This window comes from Callithrix jacchus, chromosome 2, assembly GCF_049354715.1.
Source record: "Callithrix jacchus isolate 240 chromosome 2, calJac240_pri, whole genome shotgun sequence".
Taxonomy (NCBI): domain Eukaryota; kingdom Metazoa; phylum Chordata; class Mammalia; order Primates; family Cebidae; genus Callithrix; species Callithrix jacchus.
The window spans coordinates 150,030,531-150,056,916 of NC_133503.1; the positions used below are offsets into that span (position 1 = coordinate 150,030,531).

The 26,386-nt window shown below is 37.2% G+C and overlaps 1 protein-coding gene across 7 annotated transcripts in view; it reads left to right on the forward strand.

Moving 5' to 3' along the window:
• Nucleotides 1-26,386, forward strand: part of PDE4D (phosphodiesterase 4D) — a 1,594,380-nt gene that overhangs the window by 746,385 nt on the left and 821,609 nt on the right. Inside the window, exon 1 of one of the 7 annotated variants that reach the window (XM_003732338.6) lies at nucleotides 17,245-17,845. The exons of the other annotated variants lie outside the window; for them this stretch is intronic. Coding sequence (XP_003732386.1) covers nucleotides 17,583-17,845 — 263 coding nt within the window. The 5' untranslated portion in view covers nucleotides 17,245-17,582. Of the gene's footprint in view, nucleotides 1-17,244; nucleotides 17,846-26,386 lie in introns of those variants that run through there. 7 annotated transcript variants of the gene reach the window in all.

A 26,386-nucleotide genomic window follows, 5' to 3' on the forward strand; every position in this document is an offset into this window, starting at 1 on the left:
ATCATGACATAACCTGACCAACCACATGAAACCTAATGAAGAAAACAACCATTGTCACTGGCAACAAATGCAGGAGTTGCATCACAACCACATACTTTACTTCACAAAGTAGAACACTAGAGTACAACTTGCAAAAACGTGGCACCATCCTTTGGTATGCACGAGATATCATTTTGCAAAACCTTCACTGGAAAACCTGTATCAAACTTTTTAAAATGTATGCAAAAGACAATTGCATTTACATTTTTCTTATCAGAGCTATTGCAAATTATTTTGTCTAGAGGTAATTCTTAAAACAGCCACCTGTCTGTCCGCTAATCATGCACATGGCATCCCCTTCCTCATCTTCATCCTCTGAAATAACACCATGAGGTGAAAGGGCGTTTCAGTAGCTCACCATTCTTGGCTGTTACCTAGTGGGTTGGATTCGCTTCTGAATAGTAGGAGAGGGCAGTGATCCAGATCCATATATCTTTGTGCCTTTTCCACGAATACATTCCTGAAACCTAGCAGGTGCTCAATAAATGTTAGCTGTAGGAATGAGTTAGTGAATCAAGGAGTGAAGTGTTAATTTTTAGAAATATTATGGTCAGAGTTTTACTAGGAGAAAAACTTGTTTATTATCACAAATGAAAACTAGGTTTACTCAAAATTGGGGAAAGTAAGTAGTCTTTCCATTTCCTATACCACAGGTATGCTTGTATTTTTCTTATGTGCTTATGAAAGGAAATAATGTGGATTAAGTTATAAACTATTTTACATGGTATTGTAAATGTAAAAATCATGTCAGTTTTGAGGCCAGGATTTACTTGTATTGAGTAAAATTTTCCTAAAAATTTGCCCATTGTATTAGTTAGTTCTCACACTGCTGATAAAGACATACCCGAGACTGGGTAATTTATAAAGAAAAAGAGCTTTAATGGACTCAGAGTTCCACGTGGCTGGGGAGGCCTCACAATCATGATGGAAGGCAAAAGGCACATCTTACGCGGTGGCAGACGAGACAAAATGAGAGAACCACAAAAAAGGGTTTCCCTGTATAAAACCATCAGAATTTGTGAGACTTATTCACCACCATGAGAACTATATCAGGGAAATTGCCCCCATGATTCAATTATCTCCCACCAAGTCCCTCCCATAACAGGTGGGAATCATGGGAGCTACAATTCAAGATGGGATTTGGGTGGGGACAGAGCCAAACCATATCACCCATTTAAAAACATGCTTGGTATCAATTTACTGCTAGAAAAATATAATTTGTATATTGTTTTAAATTTGTAATGGCTAAGATTGTATATTTGTTCCTTTGAAAGAGACTCCAAATTACTGCCTAATTCCTACATTAATAACAACCCAAACATGTTTTCAAATACTAATATTAAAATAAATTAGCTTAACAAATACAAAAGTTAATGCCTGGTTTACTACCATACAGATTTAAGAAATGCTGCATGTTTCAACCTGTTCCATGCCATGCCCTTCATTATATTCTTCTGCCGGAGATTTTATTCTTTACTTTTCTTTCAGTCAGAAAGAATTGAGAGGAATTTGAGCCTCCTTCTGCATATTTAGAATATCATTTGTATTGACTTTTATCTTTTGCTCCTAATCCATGAATTCCTGAGGGCTTTGATTTACATCCATAAATTTAAAAAGCACAATCCCTTTAAAAAAAAATACAAGTTGCTTTTGGGAATCATAGTCATGTACCTCTTTGTTCTCTTGGAGAGCAGTGGGTTATGGGAGGGAAATCCTCATCCTCTTCCCTGATATGCAGTCACTTCCCTCTTACACAGAGGAGTCCTAAAACCTTTAAGAGCTCAGACAAATTGCCTGATTTTTTTTCTTTCTTTTTCTTTTTTTTGAGACAGAATCTCACTCTGTCACTCAGTGTGGAGTACAGTGGCCTGACTACAGCTCACTGCAGCTTCAACCTTCCAGGTTCAAGCCATCCTTCCACCTCAGCCTTCCAAGTAGCTGGGACCACAGGTGCGCACCACCACACCGCTAATTTTTGTATTTTTTGTAGAGATGATAATGTTTCACCATGTTGCCCAGGCCAGTCTCTGACTTCTGATCTCAACCAGTCCACCCGCCTTGGCCTCCCAAAGTGCTGGGGTTACAGGTGTGAGCCACCATGCCTGGCTAAGTTGCCTAGTTCTTTACATGGAATGTTAAGGATAACTTTTTAACTGGTTCCAGGATCAATTAAACACAGATAAATATCAACTATGTTTTGTAAATAAACACATCTGAATTGAATCTTACTCCAGTTTCGTTAGAAATTGATATTTTTCTTTTCAAATAAAATGAATGTTTTAGACTAGGACACCGCAAGTGAATTGAAGATTGGTACAGGAGCCTGAGGAAGGAAGTTTGAGAGTGAAAGCACGAGAGAAGAGCCAAGATTATGTATCCCAGAGAAGGAAAGAATTATGATCTACCATAACTTTAAGGGCCTGTGCTTCCTCACAGTGGTGGAAGACAAATGCTCATTTTTATTCAGGACTGTGTAAAATGAATGACCTTTTTAAAAAAATTTCCACCCAATTTATTGATATGACACAGGTACTTAGGGAAATGTTTGAAACTGTTCTTTACATATTCAGAACTAGACAAACTGACTGATGATTTAAAGAACCAATTTTTCTCCTGTTTTTCAATTACTTTTTTATCTTGTACTTTAGGTTCTGGAGTACATGTGCAGATCATGCAGGATTGTTGCATAGGTACACACATTGCAATGTGATTTGCTGCCTCCATCCCCCCATCACCTATATCTGGCTTCTCCTCATGTTATCCCTCCCCAACCTCTTCACCTCCCACTGTCCCTCCCCTAGCTGCCCTCAACAGACCCCAGTGTGTGATGCTCCCCTCCTTGTGTCCACGTGTTCTCATTGTTCAACACCGGCCTATGAGTGAGAACATGCAGTGTTTGATTTTCTGTTCTTGTGTCAGTTTTTAATTTATAGAAGTGGATGCTGGTTTATGTCGATACTCTTCAACCTGGATGGCTCTTAATCTTGGCTACACATGGGAATCATCTGAAGAGCTTTACAAAATAACTGATATGTAGGTCACACCCTGAGAGATTCTTATGTATCTGGTCTGGGGTGGTGCGGCCTAGGCACTGAAATTTATAAAATTCTCCAGGTGATTCTAATATGCAGCCAAGGTTAGGAATGCAGCTGTATAGCTATAGATGGAATAATACAAATCCAGGCCTGCTGATGCCTGAGTTTCTCATTTTAGTTTCTCTGTGTTCAGTCACTGTTTCTAGAATCACCTGGTTAATATGAGTTACAGTCCATTGGATGGAGTAATACATTACCACATCCATACTAACATAGTTTGGAAGGGGCCAGGATGCAAAGGGAAGTTGGAGGAGGAAGAGAAGGAAATGGTAAAGTCCAAAGCAGGGGTGAAGGGGAGCCAATATAAACCCACAGAGCAAAAGGGAAATGTTGAGTCATTGTATTCTATTACCTCAATTGGATTTACATTTCATTGTCTTTCATTTCTGGTCTTTACTCCCACAAGTCTCCAAATACAGTCACAAAATTCTTAGGAGTTGTTAGAGCAAAGTTGCTGATCATTTACTATTTCTTAAATGAATGCATAAATTGTATTACTTTGGCAGAAAGGATGCTGCTGGGTATTACATATAATGTATACTAGTAAGGTGGACAGGACCATTAGGCCTTTAAATTTCTTTACAATCCCAAAAGTGTACGATTCTGATCTTCCTGATCTTGCAACTCTAGAAAAGGTGGTAGTCACTAGAGTAGGCTATTTATGGGCCTGTGAGATAGTGAAACATGCTATTAAGTAAAATGAGAGACCTTCTCTGAAATTGTTCGTATAAAAATAACATATGGCTTAAGTACCCAGTGGCTCACTGTAATCTCTCCATGTCAGTATCTTTTATGGGGACTTATTTAACCAAACATTTATGAATACTATGTGCTACACTAAAATCCCAGATTTGTCAAGTTCCTTTTAAAAAGTGGGTACTAAGCCTAAGAAAGATATTAGCATTCCTTGTATCTGAAAAGGCCTCACATCTAGAAACTATAAAGAACTTCTAAAAATCAATCAGAACAGCATAGTTCTTAGAAAATCACAAAGGAACAGGGTTTTCAGATTCAAGGATGTCTACATGATGTAAAGCAGCAGTATTTTAGAGTTGGTTTGAACTGACTCACAGACACCTGTTTTTAAATGTTCAGAAAATTGTTAAGCAAATTGTTAATTCATCAGTTATTTAAAGTTTAATTATATAAACTTTCAATTAAGTCATCTGAAAACAAAAGATAATACATACTCAAAACTCTCACCCCTTCCTAAGTGTTTTACTATGTTCTATTATCTATGTTTGTGAGGTCGTTTATTGCATCTGTGTGATGGAAACACTATATAAAATGACATGTTAGTTTGCATTTCTACCAACTCTACATAGACTGATGTTATGTTGGTAGCTTAAAATCAGCTTTGGTAGAGGTATTTATGCCATGGAAATCAGCATATGTCACAAATCAGAAATTGATTTTTTGTTTAATGTTGTTGACAGTCTGTATGTAAGAAACTGATTAAGAAAATGTTAATAATGCTGATTAAAGTTGTGCATCATGTCTGCAGTCATTAAACTTTAAATAGCACAAAAAGTTTGAGGAAACAGTTTTCTAGAATTCACCAATGCAGCAAAGAAATTGCCTTGTTCCTTGAGTAAAATTCAAACATACATCTTTGTTGTTTCACTTTTGTCTTAACCACTAAGTAAGACAAAGTTCCTACCTAAACCAGTCATGTAGGAATTACACTACTTTTTCAATTACAACTTTCGTTTGATTACCTTTGTGGTCTTCTGTTCTATCACCATCACTTTTTATTGGTTGAGATGGAGTTTCATTCTTGTTGCCCAGGCTGGAGTGCAATGGCGCAATCTTGGCTCAACACAAATTCTGCCTCCTGGGTTCAAGTGATTCTCCTGCCTCAGCCTCCCAAGTGGCTGGGATTACAGGCATGTGCCATCACGCCTGGCTAATTTTGTATTTTTAGTAGCGATAGGGTTTCTCCATGTTGGTCAGGCTAGTCTCGAACTACTGACCTCAGATGAACCACCCGCCTTGCCCTCCCAAAGTGCTGGGATTATAGGCGTGAGCCACTACGCCTGGCCCACCATCACCTTTAGTTAACCAAAATGAGCCAAAGAGAGTCGTTGGCTTGCCTCAGGCTCCAGGACAAATATGGCTTAGTCAGAACTGTACTCCCGTTCTTTCATTCACATAAAACTACTTATCTAAGGATGCTGCAGCAACACTGCTGTCAGGCCAGCATTCAGTAAGCTTACCTATCAGGCCTTATCTATACACCAATGATTTTGCTCAAGGAAACAGTTAACACGAACTAGCAATAGAGTCCTGACCACACATTACAAATTCTACATTTATGTGTAAGAGAGGGACTAGGCACAAAGAATACGTGCTTAGCACAATCTATTTTTATTATAGGAAAATCAATTTAAAAAACATATTTTACTGAGTAGTGCCAGAACATTACTGAAAGAGAAAGTTAATCTTTTTTCCTTCTCAAAAGCTTCTATAATGATTAGGCATTGTCATATTAGAGAGACTCCTGGGAAATGCTGGGTCAACTAAAATTGTTGAAGAGCTAAAATTGAACATTGACTCAGAAGCAATGTGAAATACATCTTTCCACTTCCACAAATTTTAATAGTAGCCACTGATGCTCTTTTATTTTTTTGAGACAGAGTCTTGACCTGTTGCCCAGGCTGGAGTAGAGTGGTGAGATCTCAGCTCACTGCAACCTCTGCCTCCTGGGTTCAAGCAATTCTTCTGCCTCAGCCTCCCAAATAGGTGGGATTACAGGTGCCTGCCAGCATGCCCAGCTAAGTTTTGTATTTTTAGTAGAGATAGGGTTTCACCATGTTGGCCAGGCTGGTCTTGAATTCCTCACCTCAGGTAATCCAACCACCTTGGCCTCCCAAAGTGCTGGGATTACAGGCGTGAGCCACTGCACCCGGCCCACTGATGCTCTTTTTCTTCTTATTATTTATTTTTTATTTTATTTATTTATTTTGAGACAAAGTCTCACTCTGTTGCCCAGGCTGGAGTGCAGCAACACAATATTGGCTCACTCCAAACTCCACCCTGGGTTCAAGCGATTTTCCTGCCACCATGGCCAGCTAATTTTTTATTATTAGTAGAGATGAAGTTTCAACATCTTGGCCAGGCTGGTCTTGAACTCTTGACCTCATGATCCACCTGCCTCGGCCTCCCAAAGTGCTGGGATTACAGGTGTGAGACACTGTGCCCAGCGATGCTCTTCCTAATTTCTTCTGCCTAACAAATAGAAGGTATTCTTGAGGGAAAAAAGGCATTGACAACTAGTACAGAGAAATTGATGGCAACATAAGGCTGTTTGAGGAAAAAACGTGGGATCCCAAAGACTGTTGGTGGGAGTGTAAATTGAATAATCTACTTTGGAGAACAATTTGGCAGTTTCTATTAAAATTTAAAAATGCTGATATCTTATCACTTAACAATCTCACTTCTCAGTATCTATTATTAAAAAAATACTTGGCATGTATTCCCAGTGAGTTTTGCACTGGTGTTCTTTGCAATAGTCAAAAGCTGGAAACTGAGCGGTCTCTAGTAGGGAAATGGCTAAATGAAGTATGAAATAACCATACTATTGAATACTATGTATCAGCTAAAAATAGCAAGAGAGATCTTTGTTGAGTGATAAAATAAATTGCTGATTATTAGATACAACACTATGTTTTTAAGAGGCCTTAGAAATCAGTTATATATGATACCATAGTCATATCATTTATGAAATCACATGAAGGTCTAGAATCTATTGTCCACTGTAGTAGCCACTAGCCACATGATGAGATTTACATTTAAATTAATAAAATTAAATAAAAATAAAAATTTAATTTCTCAATTTTACTAACCTCATTTCAAGTCCTAATAGCAACATTGGTGGTATGGTGGCCACTGTAATGGAGAGTGGAGATCTAGAAGAATAAACACGAATGATAACAGAGTTACTTGGAGGAAGGTTGAGTTTGGGGATGATGGTCTGTAGAAACTTTAGAGCTCTGCAGAACTTTTAACATTTTTTCAGTGACAACATATCATATATTATCTAGCTAATTTAAAACAAATACATTTTCAAAATGAAAGACATGCCTAACAAAAAGATTTCTTTTTTTTTTTGAGACAGAGTCTCACTCTGTTACCCAGGCTGGAGTGCAGTGGTGCAATCTTGGCTCACTGCAACTTCTACCTCCTGGGTTCAAGTGATTCTCATGCCTCAGCCTCCCTAGTAGCTGGGATTACAGGTATGTGCTATCACACCCAGCTAATTTTTGTATTTTTAGTAGAGATGTGGTTTTGCCATGTTGGCCAGGCTGGTCTTGAATTCCTGACCTCATGTGATCTGCCCACTTTGGCCTCCCAAAGTGCTGGGATTACAAGTGTGAGCCACTGTGCCGGCCTAGCAATGTAGAATTTTAGTAAATAGATCGGTGTGAATTGATTTGACACCCTAGCTTTTTAGCCTGTTAACTATCCAAATTCATAAAAAAAATGCTAAAACAAACTGTGCAAAATCATTTCCTCCCTCCTTTCCTACCTATGTCGCGTGTCTGTTGAACTTACTATATTCCTAGCATTTAAAGTACAAGAATCATGAGGCAACTGCTGTTTAGACTGAAGTGTTTGCACCAGGGGTGTAACAAGAGGATTTCTTTGCCATAGGTTGATTTCCCTTATAACTGATTAAATAATTACTAGTTAGCTTATGCAATGTTTATATAATTACAGAATATAAATGGTGGTTATTAGACTAACTAGAATATATACTTTTATAATATTGGTATAACATTCATATGTATTTTACTAGAGCTTAAAATAATAATTTCAGAAAAAAATAAAATTGATATTCATAATTTAGCAACAATTTGAGCACTTCCAGGTTGTAATAATTCTTGGGAAGCCCCAGAAAGAAAGGCATGTACCTACTTTTATAGTTATCCATAGATAGATTATAAGACTAGGTGTATTGAGTTGGTGGATGCATACTTTGTTGATTAATTCTTTGGATAATAGGTCAGTAGTATAGTCATCTTGATGGTAAATGCCCTTGGCATATTTTACTGCATGTAGACTAGACTGAAAGTCCCAGGAGACTGTGAGCATATACACGACGATCATATCCTCACTGGACTCACAGAACCTAGCACATAGTACCTGTCTTATTAAATGCTTGTAGAATAATTAAATAAGTTACATTCAAGAAACAGTCTATAAGTCTTAAAATTTACCTTTCAATTATATAATTATTCATTTTAATTTATAATTTATAAACAGATATAGATATTCCCCACACTTGCAAAAGAGTTTATTTCAACTTTTAAGTCTTTTTTGTCTCATCTTAAAGTGTGGATTTAATATAGCAAAGTTTGCTTCTAGAATGGAATCATTTAGAGTGCATATGCACTTTTGAAAAAAATGGTTTATCATTTTCTTATGTAATATTGTTATATAATAAAAGTTATTTTTAAAATTGCATGATTTATTAAAATATCAGCAGTGAATTTAAACATTATGCAACTGCCTGAATATAAAGAAATAGGATCACCTTTGTCCAAGTTAATTGCCTTATTTTGCTGTATTCATTAGCTATCAATCCCTACATACTTCAAGGCCGAGATACACATGGAGCAATCTATGGACTGGCTATAGCATCCCGTGGGAGCTTTGGAAATATAGGCTCTCGAGCCTCACCCCAGATGTACTGAATCAGAATCCTTATGTTAGAGTTGTCTCCAGGTGATTCGTAGGTCCATCAAAGTTTGAAGAGCACCTGTGTGGCAATTGCCTTTATGCATCTTCTCATCAACAGTGCCACCTAGTCCAATATTTTTCTGTCCCGTTAGTCTGTCCACAGCCTTCCAGCAGGTTTCTGTCCACAATGTAGTCATTTAGATTCATGGCCCATCCCTCTCATAGCCTCTACTAAGGTTATATCTTTTACATTTGGAGATACACACCATTGCAGAGGAGAGTGAAATTGGCCAGAGAGCAGGAGCATAACAATAATCTGAGTTTAATGGAGGCTATTACCAGGGCAGCCAGTACCTGAACTAAGTCATTCTGCTGGAAGCATTCTGTTGGGCTATAGTTCAACAAAAGGGAAAAAGGAAGCACACCAGAAAATCAGGAAGGTTTGCATGATCTATCAGCTATGTTCAAGGAGATGTTTGTAGAAAGTTGAGTTAAGAGCTCCTGGAAACATTAATCTCTGGACATGCCAGAGGATGCAGGTGAACTTAAAGCCAGGCAAGTCTGCATTCACAAATCATATTAACGTATTAAAAGATGGCGAGATCTTACTGTGAGGAAACCCATTTAGTTGTATTCAACCCAGCTCCCTATATTTTTTAAATCACAAATTGCTTTTTTTCATGAAACATTCATTAAAATTATGCAAAATTCATCTTTGGTGAGATGTGCTTTGTGAAATGTGAGTGCAGAGAATGTGAGAGAAATGAGAGTGCAATTCCTCTGAAATTGTCTAAAATGTAACTTAAACCCTGATGTTTTAGAAAATCTGACTCATTATATAACTGAATATACCTCCTATCTGTGTAGTTTCACTATTTTAGAAGTAAAACAATGCTTTGATTTCAAATATTAAATTAACTTAGGCATTGCTCTCCCACTCTGTCTCCCAAGCTGTGACTCACATGTTAGAACAAATTTTTTACCTAGTTAGGGAAAAAAGTTTCCCAAGTTTCAGAGCCATAAAAGCATCAGTAAGGTGCCTATTTAGTGCAGCACTCTCTTGTTTTTCATCTTCAATTTCCTCAACATTGAATATCTTGTTTTCCATTTTTCTTCTAAAAGCATTTGTGGTATATGACACTGCAAGTGGAAGAAGCTGGATTGGCTCAGGATGCACTTGATACTTGTTTTTCTTAAATGACAACTGCAACTCAATTCAAGACTAGGATAAGTTTTTTAAAAGTCATTAAATCTTAGTAAAGTTATATGACTTTATACTGGGAATTTGAGTTCCATAGAAGTTTAATGAACTTGTTCAAGGTGACTTTGCTGATTTATTACAAAATAGGGAATACAACTCTGGTTTCTATAATGCCTTTCATAAAGCATCCCATAAAAACATCTAGGTTTCAGAAGATTCCTTATAGTTAGGTATGAAAAAGATTATTTCTGAAAATATGATTTGCTCATGAGAAATCATTGTTTAGATATGTTTAACTTTAGAAAAGATTACCAACTACAATTAAAAATCTGTGAATTATAGATATGTTCAGTGAAATATACTGATAGAAACCATATGCAAAAAAACAGAATGACTGAAACACATGTTATGTATGGGGATCAGAGGGAAGTTATCCAGTTATATTATAGTAATTTGAGAAAGACTCTAAAACATTCTTTCTTGGGGGCTGGTACAGAGAATGAAAGACAAAGATAAGGAAATGTGTTCTTTGGTGTTGGGTTTGAATAGATCACTACTGTGTTATGTTTCTCTGAATTTAGGATACATGTTGGAATTTATTCCCTTTCGTGTCTATTACGTGGACAAAGACAACAAACATTTGTTTCTTCTTGTCAATTTTCATTATGCACAAGGTCTCTGAAGTTCTACCCAAGATCTTTTGTGCACCAAATGTCTGGTGTTTGTAATACAATGAACAGTTTTAAGGATTTTGGAAATCTTTTGGTTATGACCTTGAGGATGGTTAGAGATCATTTGGTGTGGATGACCTTGAGGAAGTTATTTAACTTTTTTTTTGTATGTCAGTTTTCTCAAATTTAAAATGTGGGTAATATTTACTACCTTATTAGAGTGATTGTAATGATGAAATCATGTAATAATGCAAAGTGCTTATGCTTAGTGCACTAGTGTTTTGCACTTACATCTAGTGAATTTTTTCTCAATAATTCAATAGGCTAAGGGATGATCTACTATAGATATAGTGAGATATGGGATTTGTTGTTGTTGTTGTTAAGTTGCAGGAAAAGTGCTTTGTTATTCCTCCCACTAAAAGAAGATAAACATTTAGTGGCCATCAAAACTTTCTTTCTTGAAGTTAGACTGATATTTAGAGAGGGCATTCTGGGGTTTCCTTTTAGCAAAATAATTACAGGTAATTTCCATTAATTATTAGAATTCTTAGTGTGACTATATCAGGAGGAAACAGAAGGTACTTACCTGAGTTGTATTGCAACTTTTCTCTAAAATAAAATAAACATGCTGTGTTAAAATTACTGGCATAGGCCAGGCACAGTGGCTCATGCCTGTAATCTCAGCACTTTGGGAGGCTGAGGCTGGTAGATCACTTGAGGTCAGGAGTTTTGAGACCAGCCTGGCCAATGTAGTGAAACCTTGTCTCTACTAAAAATATGAAAATTAGCCGGGAGTGGTGATGGATGCCTGTAATCCCAGCTACTCGCTTCTTGGGAGGCTGAGGGAGGAGAATCGCTTGAACCCAGAAGGTGGAGGTTGTAGGGAGCTAAGATCACACCACTGCACTCCAGCTGGGCTGACAAAATGAGACTCCTTCTCGAAAAAAAAGAAAAAAAAATTTCAAAGTTGTGCCCTATAAAATATTAACTTTTCTTTCAAGTGAAATAATGACTTACTATTTTAGCAGAGATCACTCTAATATTTAGTTTTATCTAGGAAAAAAAGCCATATAACTAGATTTGATCTTTTTATTAAAATGAATTGAGCTTAGAAGAGCATATCATATGCTCAAAATATAGCTCTAATATAAATCAAGACATATATTTGTTTTGTTTAATAAAATCTAGATATACTTTAGAAAAACTATTTACTGGCTTTTGATGATTAATTGGGTGAAATGTATAAGAAATATCCAATCAATTTTTGACTTTTCTATTGATTTACAAACTTATATATAACCAATGAACAAATCCTTCTAAGTCTTGCTTTATTACTCACTTTTTTTCCATTTCTACACAAATTCCTATTGCATAGGAAATGTTGAAATAAGATCTTTAGAATCCTCCTCTTCCGAATTATAGAACATGTTGCAACCAGGTTAAACTTATTTAAATCTCTTTATATATTCTTTACCCACCTACCATGTAAATTTTACCAATTTTTCCTTAGAAAAAAGTCTAAAAATCCAATGCCTCTTAACTCCCCTAAACTACCTACCTCTCCAAACTTATTATTATTCTTCCATATATACATACCTTCTTTCAAGACTGAATTCAAGCCCTGCCTTATTTTTGAGTTATTCTCTGTGTAGATGAAATTATCGGTCACTCCTTTTAACCCAGGAAGCACCAATCATTTCTATTATTAATTTGATTCTTGGTATTTATTTTCATTGTTGGGAGAGTTATCTTTATATTTTCATTCTAAAGCACATATTTTACTTTTTTGGAAATCTCTGCCTTCTAGCCCAGTACCTAATAAAAAGGGTGATGATGACGATTGAAAAACTGTATTCTACAGTGTTCAGATGTACTTTCAGATAAGGGGATGATATAACTTTATTATCAAAATTTATAATGATATAAATCCTAAATGAAAAACAGTCATCATAAAAATTTTAAGACAAAATAATTTTAGAATATATTATTTGGCTAAGGGGAAAACTATCATAAGTTTTATTAAAATTCCTTCATATTGAAAGAGGACAGGTATGTAGATGAGAATAAAACAAATAACACCTCAGGAATTCCACCTTCAGCTGCCCTTACTTGAGTACCATGCCTCACAAAGAACTTCATGACTTGGCAGACTTTACAGGTTGACACGGGTATATTCTGAGAGTAGCCAAGGGCAAAATTTACTGTTAACTAGACTAAGATTGCAGGGTACTCAGGTGTCTGCTGTTTTCCACAGAAATAACCATAGTCAAATTTAAATACCAGATTAGCTTTCCTTTTAGGGTTGTATAATATAGAATCGGAATAGAGACGCTGGCACCTTATAGACACAGATTTAAATTCCATTTATGCCATTGGTAAGTTTTTTTAATCTCCTTATACCTTCATCTGTAAAATTATGGTACAAAAACAACACACTAAGCATGATTACAAGGATTAAGGGAAATAAAATGCAAAGTTCCTGGTACATAATTGATATTGACTAAGTGTGAATTTCTGTAAGTTCCTTGTATTATATAGTGGTAGATTTTATTTACTGGGTGGTTATTCTGCACCAGGTGCTCTTGTAAACACTTTATATCATGGGGATTAACATATTTAATCCTGTAGCATTCTTATGCAATAGCTACTATCATCATCATCCTCATTATTATCATCCCATTTCACAGATCTGGGGTTCAAAACAAACTTTTCGTGTCTAAAACTAACCCATATTTTCTTATCCAGTAAACAACATAACCTCTCCCACTATCAGGTCATTTCCATGGACCATATCCTATGGGCAAGTTGAAAGCAATCTCCTTTTAACACTTTATCTTAATTAGAACATAATTTGGAGAAGCATACGTTGTTTTCCATAGCCAAGTATAAATCATTTTATGTATTCTTTTTAATGAGCCACATCATTGCTCCTGTTTGACTGTGGGAAATCCAGCCTTGCCTGTTCTTACCTTAACAAAAGCACACTTTTTGTCTCAGAACCTGTGCAATTCTTGTCTTCTTTGTTACCACCTATAAATGATTAATCAGACAAAACATTTTCAAGGATTCCAAATAATCTAAAAAAACAGAGATTTTGAAAGTCCACAGACAGAGGTATCTAGGAAAACTTTTATGAAGTTAAGAGATGTTATCTGCTGTTCTAGGCGTGGGTGACTTTATCAAAACATTTCGCCCACTTTCAAATTTCCACTCGTTAAAACCTGAGGCCTTATTTGGCTGTCACTTACAGTACAGTGTTTTTCAGTCAAGTTCCTGGTAGGTAATTTTAAAGAGATTTTGTGAAAAACACAAGCTGTGGAGTGCTCCTGTTGGAATTTTTTTCTTATATTTCCAGTTTGTCCCAACCTCACCCACCTTTAATTATCTTCAGAACCTTACCATTTGTGTTTCCTAAGGCAGAAAATTACAAGCATCACTTTGAAACACTGCAGTCTTTTTCAAGTTATTTCAAGGAGTGGCCAAGAATTCTCAAAACAAAAATAATTTTGTATTTTTAAAAAGCAGTATGCATATCATACATCATTTGGCAGATTCAGGAGGGTAATGGTAAGTGTTAGGAAATTGAATCAATAATCATATCAATGATGGGATATGGGGACCTGCAAGGAAACTCCCAATCCTGCTTCTTCATTACTTTTAATGGCAAAAACCGTAATTACTTTTGCACCAACCAAATACACTGGAATCCTTTAACATTCTTCAAAGCAATGGGAGACCTGCAGAATGCTTTTGTCCATGTTTAACTATAATGCTTAATGCATTTTGAATAGAATATTTGTATATCTTCTATTTTAGCTTAATTGTGATCATTAACAAAGTGTCCAGACTCTCTGGACACTCTACATGTCATACCATTTATGAGAAGATCAGTGCATAGTTTACTCTTCTTAAGTTCTTCTACAAGGTTGCTGAAAGCAAGAACCAGAACCCAGAATCCCCTGAACTCAATGAATTTCCCAATTATTGCCCATATCATTCTTAGCATCATCTCTTCCTTTACTTGGCCACTAGGAGTCACTTTTCTCTACTTAGAGCCAGACATTTAAGTATCTCCAGCCTCCAGGCTCTGATCTGGGTACTTGGGCTAGACTTTTTCATATCAATGGTTTTGCACTTGGCATCTATCCTATTAGGTATAAGCTCCCTGAAGGCAGATATAGAGATATAGTATCAAGCTAATCATTTTATTATTTATTTATTTATTATTTTGTTGAGACTGGGTCTTGCCCAGTCACCCAGGCCTGAGTGTAGTGGTATGATCGTGATTCACTGCTGCCTCAACCTCTCAGGCTCAAACAATCCTCCCACCTTGGCCTCCTGAGTAGCCCTGGAACTACCGAGTGCCACCACCCTAAGCTATTTTTAATGTTTTATAGAGATGGGATCTCAATATGTTACCCAGGCTAGTCTTGAATTTCTGAGCTCAATGATCTTCCCCCTTTGGCCTCCCAAAGTGATGGGATTTACAGGTGTGAGCCACCGCACGTGGCCAAGCTAATCTTAAAACACCCGAGAGCTCCCATTATAGAGCTTGGCAAAAAAATAAATGCCCATAAATGTTTGTTGAATGGAGTTGAGTCTTCAGAAACTGGAGATTTTTTCTAAAACATTTTTTTTTTTTGCCATTTCAGTTCAGTACATATTAGTTTTTCTCACTTTATCCTATCATCTGAATTTTTTATTTCTTTGAACCTGAACAGGCTTTGTATCTATAGATTGCTAAGCCTTTAATTTTTCTGTTGTTTGATTTTGTTTTGCACAAAACTAAAAACGTACGGATGCATTTTAATAGCATTTGTACCTTCTAGTTTTTCTTCCTAAAGTACACTTCTTTCTTTTCTTTCTTTCCATGAATTTCTGAACCTTCCCTTCTTAAGCTTTGCTTTACCTCAGAGTTACCTCATCACATATGCATTTCATTTTCATTGAACTGTTCTGCACCTGATCATTTCACTTTCCAGGTGTTCTGGTATCTTTTTCAAAGCATTATCTAGCCCTTTCCATTAAGGTACAAGCTCTTTGAGGGCAAGCATTTCACACCTGTTTTGCACAACTCCTAAGGCCGTTGTCAGCCCCTCAGCCCACTTTGTAGAAATAGATACAGTATATCTGTATCTATCTAGTACATACATAGATAGCACACACCCACACATACACATATATACTTTGCCACTTACTGATGCACAGTGACAAAAAATATATTGGTAAAAATTATAAGAATAAGAATAATCATACCCTGATTCTTCAAATTCAAATATTTATGTAACATTTTTTGATGAAATCATGGCACACGTGTTATCTAATTGTTGTGCATACATTAACAGGAAAGATGGGCCAAGTGGTTGACCCTGTGCTTCTGTGAATAGAACCTCAGAGTATGCTTTTCTATAAACATTTAAAAGGCAAGGAATTGAAACTTGAAGTGGAGCAACCAGGGGGTAGGGAGACAGGAGAAACTTTTAAAATTGGCTTAATAGTAATCATAGGAAAGAGAATCATTCCAGTCTCCTTTTTTTTTTCTGGATGCATTTTGTAGCTCCCTAGGTTATTGTGTTTTTAAAAAATATAAGATATTTTTAGATCCCAAGAAATGAGAAATGTGATTTGATTTCAATCCTGTATGATCTGTAGCATCACTAAGCTACTGGGAACTTCCCTATGCAAAGGTTTGAGATTTTTCCAGTGCTGTTTAATGTCTGCTTTTCTAGTGTCCACATAAATGAGATTAAACCGGCTTTACCTCATACTTTTTTTGTTACATGTTTACTTTTTTCCAGTTGTAATATAATTTCTTTTAAGCTCTCTCTGAATAAATTGGTTGAAGCTCTATTCATCACACATAAAACTCTTACATTAAAAGGCAATAAAGGAAATCACGAAAAGCTGGATATAGTTCACTCTGCTATAGTTGAGTACATAAAATTGTATATATCACAAATAGTCATTGAAACTCTAAAATAATGTTTCACCACCTTTAGGAAAACAATCTGTCCTTCTGGAGGGGCATTAGTTTAAATGCAAAGAGAAAGCATATATCATTTGTGGGTCTAAATAGAGTTGTTGGTTCTTTGAAAGGGCCGTAATTAATAAGGGTGTAGAACACAACTGCAACCTGTAATGCGTTCCATGTGTAGTATTTTGAAACCTTTTGTTTCGGTTCTAACTAGAGACAGAGGGAGAAAAAGGCCATTTTATCCTCATGAGATTTGTCTTATACGGTTCATCAGATTGAGTTTAGTAGGCGGGGAAGCATTTCTCCTTGTCTAGCTAGTGCTTGTTTATTCTTCCCTTATTTAAAAAAGAAAAGAAAAGAAAAACACAAAGGACTGGAAATTTTCTTTTATGAACGTGGACTGTAGAGAGATAAATAGCCCTGCGGGAGAGGAAGGTCTAGTTGAAAGTTTTTCTTTCCTTTGGATTCAGGAATAAGCAAATGGAAAGACTAGCCAAACAACCGAGCAGCAGGCATCTGATGGTTAAGCCCTCCCCCCAGGACTTTTTATGTACATAAGCAGCAGAAGTCACTGGAGCAGCTGCGGCGCATTAGTTCCAATAGTTTAACAGGCTGCTTTGTAGCGCGGACAAAGCCGAGCGAGCGCGGTGGCTTCCCTCCATGTTCCTTTGCTCTGCGAGCTTGTCAGTGATCTTTGGCAGGGGCTTGGGAGAGGAGGGGTGACGTTTAATACGCTTCCGCGGAGGAGTGCGCTCGCCTCCTCTGCTCCCAGCCCCAGCTCCACGGAGAGACTGAGGCAGGCGACTGGATGCACTAACAGCAGCAGGCTCCGACCTGCCTCCCTGGTCATTTCCCGGACTGTGAGCGAGGGAACCACGTTGCCCTGGATTCTTGCCAACTGTACAAAGTTGACCAGGAAAATGGCTCAGCAGACAAGCCCGGACACCTTAACAGTACCTGAAGTGGATAATCCGCATTGTCCAAACCCGTGGCTGAACGAGGACCTTGTGAAATCCTTGCGAGAAAACCTGTTGCAGCATGAGAAGTCCAAGACAGCGAGGAAATCGGTTTCTCCCAAGCTCTCCCCAGTGATTTCTCCGAGAAATTCCCCCAGGCTCCTGCGCAGAATGCTTCTCAGCAGCAACATCCCCAAACAGCGGCGTTTCACGGTGGCACATACGTGGTAAGGTTTGCTCAGACCACGCAGAAATGGTGGCCCTTTCTCTTCGAGGATTGCTGCTCTTCACGCCTTTAATTTTGGGGATAGGGAGGGAAGACCATCATCATTCCTCACCTGGGATTCATTGCCAAGTAATCTCCCTTAACCATAAATCCCACAAATGTCCAAGTCAGGGCAAGAATCCTGGAGACTGGTACTAGGAGTGGTTGAGGTGGGTGGTTCTCAAAGTTCAATTCCCATTGCAAGTTCCTACAAGAAAATTGGATGCCAGATGTCAAAAAAGAATGCAGTTTTACTCCCAGGTGGTGGCGTTTTTTTTTTTTTTTTTTTTTTTTAAATTTCTTAAACTAATGTCCCTGCCAGTTTCCCTAACAGCTGAGGAAAGAAAGGACCAGAAAGGAGGGGAGGAAAATCATAGTTTGCTCTCTTTTCTGCATGATCCCCACGTGAACAAAGACACATAGTGTGTGTATGTGTAATGGTGTGTCCCCCATAAAGCCCTTCCTCACTCCTGACTTTGATATACAGTATTTATAATCTTAAATATGCCTTTGCAAAGGAAAGAAGAAAGGGATTAGGAATTCTATGCAGAAAGTTGCAGGCTGGTACTTGGTAGTATTGTTGCATTCTTTGAATTGGACTGTTAGAATATTTTGCCAATCTTTATTTTCTTTGTGAATATTTTAATCTTCTTTATAATGGGTGAATTTGTTTCATGCATATACTTCCATGTATTTTTCTGGAGGATTCTTAATCTTTTCCTGCTCTCGAAAAAAAAACAAACCCAAATATTAAAATAGACCATTGTGTGAGCTTATTTGGTATTTCTGCCTGAGCAGAGGCCATTCCAAGCTCTGATCAGTGAGTCTGAGTACTAGGGTATATGATACACACTTGAATAATTTCAGGTAGTAGTAACTTCTATATACTGTGTCTACATTTCAAAAAATGAGTATAAATTATGATTAAATGGCATAACAAAGAATGAGTGTGTTAGTTGAAAATCTGTATGACTAAATGATTTTTATACAGTTTTGCCATAACAAAACAAAAAGTATGTATGCTAGCAATGAGGGGGGGAAAAAGCAGGAACAAGGTTTTTAGGAGGAAAGTAGCAAAAAGCAAAAATAATCAAAATCTAAACTAGTGACAGGACCGTGCTCAGGAATGCATTAATGTCATAGATGAAAGTCAATGACAAAGGAAATAAAACGCCTGTCACACCCAAAGACATGTCGAACCTCAAACATTTAGTTTTAAGTAGCTAGATCTCTGACTGGGAAAGTGTTCTTATTGTCCCCAAGATTTTAACACCTAGATGGCATTTCTGGGTTTGGTTAGATATAATGGCCGTAAGAGGGTTAAGACAAACATTCACTTTTTCTGTCTTAAAGAAATTATTGGGAAATGATGGCTTCTCTTCGAGGAAGAATTTTTTTTTTTTTTTTTTTTTTTGGTAAAAAGTTTGTAAGCAACAAGCAGTGAATAACAGAAAGGTGTGGATAAACACTGGGAGATGCGCTGAAGGAGAGGGTTGGCTCAAGGCCAGGCATGGGTGCCAGAGCAGGAGGTCTGGCTTGAGTTTCTTCCAAGCCAGGACCCGAATTTCTGTGTTCAGTGTCCCTTTTGGTTGTTGTGCTGCTGTATCACTGCAGTTCCTAAATTGCACCCATTGCTGAATGGGTAGCTCGCAACTCAGCTGTTTGATTTCAGTCTTAATGGAACAACTTGGAGTTCAGCTGAAGGTTATCTGAACTATTTAGACATGTCAAGATGTAAGGAAGGCAGGAAATCTCATGAAAATAGGCTTTCTTCTGACATTTCTGGCATTTCCTTTTCTGGTGCTGTTTGGAAAAACTTCAAGAGCACACTTTCTATCAATATTTCATTTTAGTGTATTAGATCACAGCCCAGTAAGGGAGGCATAAAGAGAGCCATGGAAATCAAAAATAAAAATAATGGTATTGATTTTCAGTAACTGAGAAGGAAGCAGTGTCTCCTATGGACTAAAACCATGGGTGAGGGAGTTGGAAAGAGTATCTCAAGTTTTCCGTATTGGTTGAATGAGCCCCAAGACGTTCATAATATCCACAGGCATCTTTTGACAAAAATCTCATTTGTACTTTCACAATTTGTACTAATCGCTATGCAGAATTTCAAAACTATATTTCAAATTGTTCTGACATAAATATAAATACATTTCTATCTGATTTGTTGCCGCTACAATGTTCTGCCTCAGAATGTTGGTTTCCTACTCCTGGTATTCCCCTCTGTTTGCTATGTGTACATTTAATGCCTACTGAGTATAACATGTTTATTCTGTACCTAATTATTACAAAGTTGAGCAAGAACCATTTGTTGGTTTCCGATAATTTATATACCATAGTAGAATAAATCAATCATTGGAAGGCATCTGTTTTAGCTAAGATAATCTTGCTGCTCTACAAAATACTCTCCAAATCTCACTGGATTGACACAGTGAATTTTTATTCCTTGCTTCTGCTTTTTGTGGGAAGGCAGCCTGCCCTAGCCACTGGGTGCCTCAGGGACCTGGAATTCTACCATCCTGTGGTTCCGTTATTTGCAATATGAGATTCCCAAGGTTCCCAGGTTCACATGAATTAGAAAAACCATAAAGAGGATGGCATGTGTGAGCTTTTATGAGGCAGGCCTAGAAATGCACATGTTGCTTATATTCGTATTCTTCTGTCTAGAACTCAGTTCTGTGGCCACATCTAACTGCAAAAAAGGCTGGGAAACATATCTCAGCTCTGTTCCAAGGCATAAGGTAAAACAGAGCTGGTGGCTAGCCCATCTAGGTTATATAGTATATTAAGAACTATATGGTTTACCCTCCATGCCATAGTTGAATTCGTAGAATAATATTTGCAATAACAAGTCCTTGAACCTTTCTGCAAACCTCCTTGATGAAGATTATACAGAAGCACTTCTGTAGCTTGACAGGGGTGTTGATTGGGAAGACCTTGCTTCTAAACAGCTGGAGTCTCCTTTCCTATGACTATCCTTCGTGGGTCCAGGATCTGCTTTGGGAATCCTATAGCTTGAATTTTCCTACTCCTGGTATTCCCCTCCATTTGCTATGTGTACAAAGCTATGTATAGCTTTGGGAATCCTATAGCTTTCTTCCATTATGAAGCCCTTAAGGAAGTGACTTGGAGTCACCCACCAGAGAACCAGGGCCCTGTTCATTCATCTTGGTATACTCATGCTTGGCATGATGGCTGATCAGTGGTGGATGCTTAATAAATGTCTGTTAAACAAATTCATTAATCAATATTTAATGTTCTCATGCTCTTGAAAAAGACTTCTCTTGGGCTGGGCATGATGACTCATGCTTATAAACCTAGCACTTTGGGAGACTGCGGCGGGTGGAGTGCCTGAACTCAGGAGTTCAAGACCAGCCTGGTCAAGATGGTGAAACCCCATCTTTACTAAAAATACAAAAAATTAGCTGGGGATGGTGGTGTGTGCCTGTAGTCCCAGCTACTTGGGAGGCTGAGGCACTAGAATCACTTGAATCCAGGACGGGGAGGTTGCAGTGAGCCAAGATTGTTCCACTGCACTCCAGCCTCGGTGACAGAGTGAGACTGTCTCAAGGAAAAAAAAAAAAAAGAGGACAGACTTTTCTTAAGTAAATATTCTGTTATTTCATTGCTGTATGCTGTATTTACCAGGTTAATCCTAGTAGTTTTTATCTAGACTTCACTTGGGTTTTCATGGTCTGTTTGAAGAGTAGCTACTGAGTTGACATAATAATCTAGGTGCTTTGTTACTCAGAGAGCACCTAAGCAGTTAGAAAAGAGACTAAACTTAAATTCTTACTTCAAATTTAGTAATTGTGTGAGTTTGGTCAAGTTACTTAATGTGCGCTTCAGTTTCCCTGTTACCCAGTTTTCTGGAAGTAGTATCTATTGGGGGTTGTGGTTTAATTAAGTACAATTATGTATAAATTAAAGTGGTTGCACAGGGCCGGACACTTAGTGGGTTATTATAAGCTAGTATTTTTTTATTATTCACTCTGTGCCCATTATTCCAGGCTTGGTCTGCATGAACCTTTAGGATCATGTTTAAATTTCTAGATGATTACTCTGTCAGTCATTTGTGGATGAATTGGAGTAAAGCGAAGGGAATATATGTGAAGAGACAAGAGTTCAAAGATATGAGTGTGTATCAGTTTTATTACTGTAGGAAAGAAAAAGGCAGAAAGGAGAGATACTCCTGAGGCAGAACTGTGGGGTTTGGTGTCTCTTCTCTGCCCACTGAAAAATACATCTTTCAAATTCCTGCTTTTCCTGAGAGCTTCATCCAGTTCTCCCAACTGGAAGTAATCTGTTCCTTCTTTCAAGGAAGTAACAGATTCCTATTGCACCTCTCGACTCTGATACTCTCTCAATGCATATTAGTAATAGTTTTATCACTAGATAGTGTGTGTTGAGCAAGGGATTTGGTCTGGCACTGCGTGTTAGGATTAGAACTCTCTTGTGTCTCTGCTTTTCACTAATCTGTTTGATGGCTTTTACTTAATCTGTAATACCTTGTAGTTCTAGTGATTATAAACATGACTCAGATTTCATCTGGGTAGAGGATTCCTCTGTCATCAGCAGAAACTACAAAGTCAGTGGAATCTCTGATGAAGAAAATGTAACTTCCAGTTCTACTTTATTTCAGGAAAATCGAAATCAGGAAATTCTTCCTATTATTCAGGCTTTTCTCCTCATTGAATTTTAAGCAAAATTCAATGGAGGGTTTTTGGGGGTTAAGCCTAAATAAAGTTTTAGAAGAACAAGGTAGAAATGCTGGTTTTCTGTCTTTGGAAACTTGAAAGTTGCTGTTTAGCCATATTTAAATCATAAAATCTCTTTTCTTCACATATTTTTTAAAAAAGTAATTTAGTGTTATAATCACTTGTTATAATGTTTTCATATTTCTATAATACCCATCTATATATCCATGACCCAGATTTTTTTAAATGCCAAAATTTTATCATTGTTTGCATTCGTTCTTTTATTTTGTTGAGAATAAAATGTTTCACAGATCTGTCTAAAGCTATCACCCATCCTTTTCCTCTGCCTTCCTAGAGGATCCTGAAGTCAGTGTGTTCTTCCTTGCATGTCGTTATCTTTTAACTTCCTAGGTATATGTTCTGTTTGTGTGTTTACCATTTTATATATAGAGAGATGATATATGTATATATATCTACCACTATATGCCATACTGTAAAATGAGAAAGAGCAAGCAATATATATTATATGTATATCCTTGAGCAGGTTGCTCTTTTTTAGTATAAAGTATAGCAATTAAGTTGTAAATATATATACATATATATATATACACACACACACACACACACATGTGTGAGTGTATTTGTATATATAGACATATGTAAGTATATACATCTATACATCTATGCACATATATAACTATATGTATACTTATATACATATATATATATATACACACACAAACACACATGTATATATACCTGGATCATTCCTTGAAACCACTCAACAGTACACACACGTAATAGCATTTCAGTCAATGATGTACCACATATATGATGGTGGTCCCATAATATTATAACAGACCAGAAAAATTCCAGTCACCTAGTGAAGTCATAGCACAGTGCATTACTCTCAGGTTTGTGGGGATGCTGGTGTAAACAAACCTACCATGCTGTCAGTCCTGTAAAGGTACAGCATATATAGTTATGTATAGTACTTAATAATAACTATGTTGCTGGTTTATGTGTTATGTATTTTATCATTATTTTAGTGAGTACTTCTTCTACTTATATACAAAAGTTAACTATAAAACAGCCCTAGGTAGGTCCCTCAGGAGGTATTCCAGAATAGGGCATTATTCTCATGGGAGGTGACAGCTTCATGCACATTATTGCCCCAGAACACCTTCCAGTGGGACAAGATATGGAAGATAAAGATATTGATGATTCTGTCCCTGTATAAGCCTAGGCTAATGTGTATTTGTGTCTTAGTTTCTAACAAAAATGTTTTAAAAATAAGAAAATATAGGGCCGGGCTCGGTGGCTCAAGCCTGTAATCCCAGCACTTTGGGAGGCCGAGGTGGGTGGATCACAAGGTCAAGAGATCAAGACCATCCTGGTCAACATGGTGAAACCCCATCTCTACTAAAAAATACAAAAAAATTAGCTGGGCACGGTGGCGCGTGCCTGTAATCCCAGCTACTCAGGAGGCTGAGGCAGGAGAATTGCCTGAACCCAGGAGGCGGAGGTTGCGGTGAGCCGAGATCGCGCCATTGCACTCCAGCCTGGGTAACAAAAGTGAAACTCCGTCTCAAAAAAAAAAAAAAAAAAAGCAAAGAAAATATAAAAATTTTAAAAATAAAAGCTTATAGAATAAAGATATAAAGAAAAATTTTTGTGCAGCTATGTAATGTTAGTGTTTTAAGGTAATAATTTACAAAAGAGCCAAAAAATTAAAAGAAAATTAAGAGTTTTATAAAGTAAAAAGTTACAGTAAGCTAAAATTAACATCAAAGAAATAGAAGTATCTATAAATTAAGCATAGCCTAAGTGTACAGTGTGTACAGTCTATGGTAGTGTATGGTCATGTCCTAGGCATTCACATTCAGTCACCACTCGCTCACTGACTCACGCTGAGCAACCTCCAGTCCTGTAAGCTCCGTTCATGGTCAGGGCCCTATACAGGTATATCATTTATTATCTTTTATACTGTATTTTAACAGTACCTTTTCTGTTTAGATTTACAAATACTTAACCACTGCGTCATGATTGTCCACAGTAGTCAGTAGAATAACATGTTGTACAGGTTTGTAGGCTAGGAGCAATGGTCTATGCCATATAGCCTAGGTATACTTGGCTATAACATCTAGGTTTGTGTAAGTACACTCTAAGGTGTCTCCACAGGGATGAAATTGCCTAATGACAGATTTCTCAGGACTTAGAATAAGCAATGCACAGCTCTATGTTAATTTGTCTCTAAAAAGCAAACTGTTTTTTTTTTTTTTTTTTTTTTGAGATAGAGTTTCGCTCTTGTTACCCAGGCTGGAGTGCAATGGCGCGACTCGGCTCACCGCAACCTCCGCCTCCTGAGTTCAAGCAATTCTCCTACCTCAGCCTCCCGAGTAGCTGGGACTACAGCTGCATGCCACCATGCCCAGCTAAGTTTTGTATTTTTAGTAGAGACGGGGTTTCACCTTGTTGACCAGGATGGTCTCGATCTCTTGACCTCGTGATCCACCCGCCTCAGCCTCCCAAAGTGCTGGGATTATAGGCATGAGCCACTGCGCCCAGCCCAAACTGTTTATATACACTTAAAACATTGTTATGGCCAGGTAAGGTGACTCACACCTGTAATCCCAGCACTTTGGGAGGCTGAGACAGGTGGATCGTGAGGTCAGGAGTTCAAAACCAGCCTGGCCAAGATGGTGAAACCCCATCTCTACTAATCTCCAAAAAATTAGCTGGTGAAACCCCATCTCCAAAAAATTAACAGGGCATGGTGGCAGGCACCTATAATTCCAGCTAGTCAGGAGACTGAGGCAGAGAATTGCTTGAACCCAGGAGGTGGAGGTTGAAATGAGCTGAGATCATGGCACTGCACTCCAGCCTGGGCAACAAAGTGAGACTCCGTCTCAAAAACGAAAACAATAAAACCAAAAAAACCCCACATTGTTACTATAGCTGTCGATATCACACTCCAGTCTAAGTGAATGTCACAGTGAGAAACATTGAGTCATTTTACTATAATGGAAATTAAGATGTAATTTCCTGAATTTAACAGTCAATTTAGGCTATATAGTGAAATATTTCCAAACTACTTTGAAAACATTAATCATTAAAAACCATTCATAGATAGCATTAACTAAGAGATATGCTAGCTATGATATAACTCTCAAAAACATTTTTAATTCCAAATATTATTAAAACCAAATACAATATTCTAATATAAGTAATATCATGGGTATTACATTCCTGATTAAGGACTAGATGAAAATATTGTTAATTTATACCATGCTCTATGCACCAATGGAAGAAAATTGTTCTAGAGTGTATACAAGTGAAATTAGGCAGTGGATTTCTTTAGGAATCATGGTGACTAGGTAATACTCAAATGCAGAATTTTTGTAATTTTTGTGTACACATATGTATTTTTAATTGAAACATATCCAATGCTAGAAAAAGTACTTAGTAACAATCTTAAACAACAAAATAATTTCTTTACATGGATTTTCAAAAGGCCTTTCAGGAGACTTTTAAGAAATCTTAAACGTGTTTAGGCAGCCAATAAGTGGTTTTGGCCATATTTTTTATTTACTATAAATTTCTCTTTGTTAGACGTTGGCATTAGATATTAAGTTGCTCATATTTAAAAGTAAACATTTGCTTTCTGAGTCATTATTTCTTCAGCAACTGTAGTTGTTTTTATTGTTGTTAAGAGAGAAATATAAATTTGCAAGTCACAGAAGAGGAAATAAACCATTTGCCACCCAGAAAAGAGAAATCCAACCATATAGTTTGTAGAT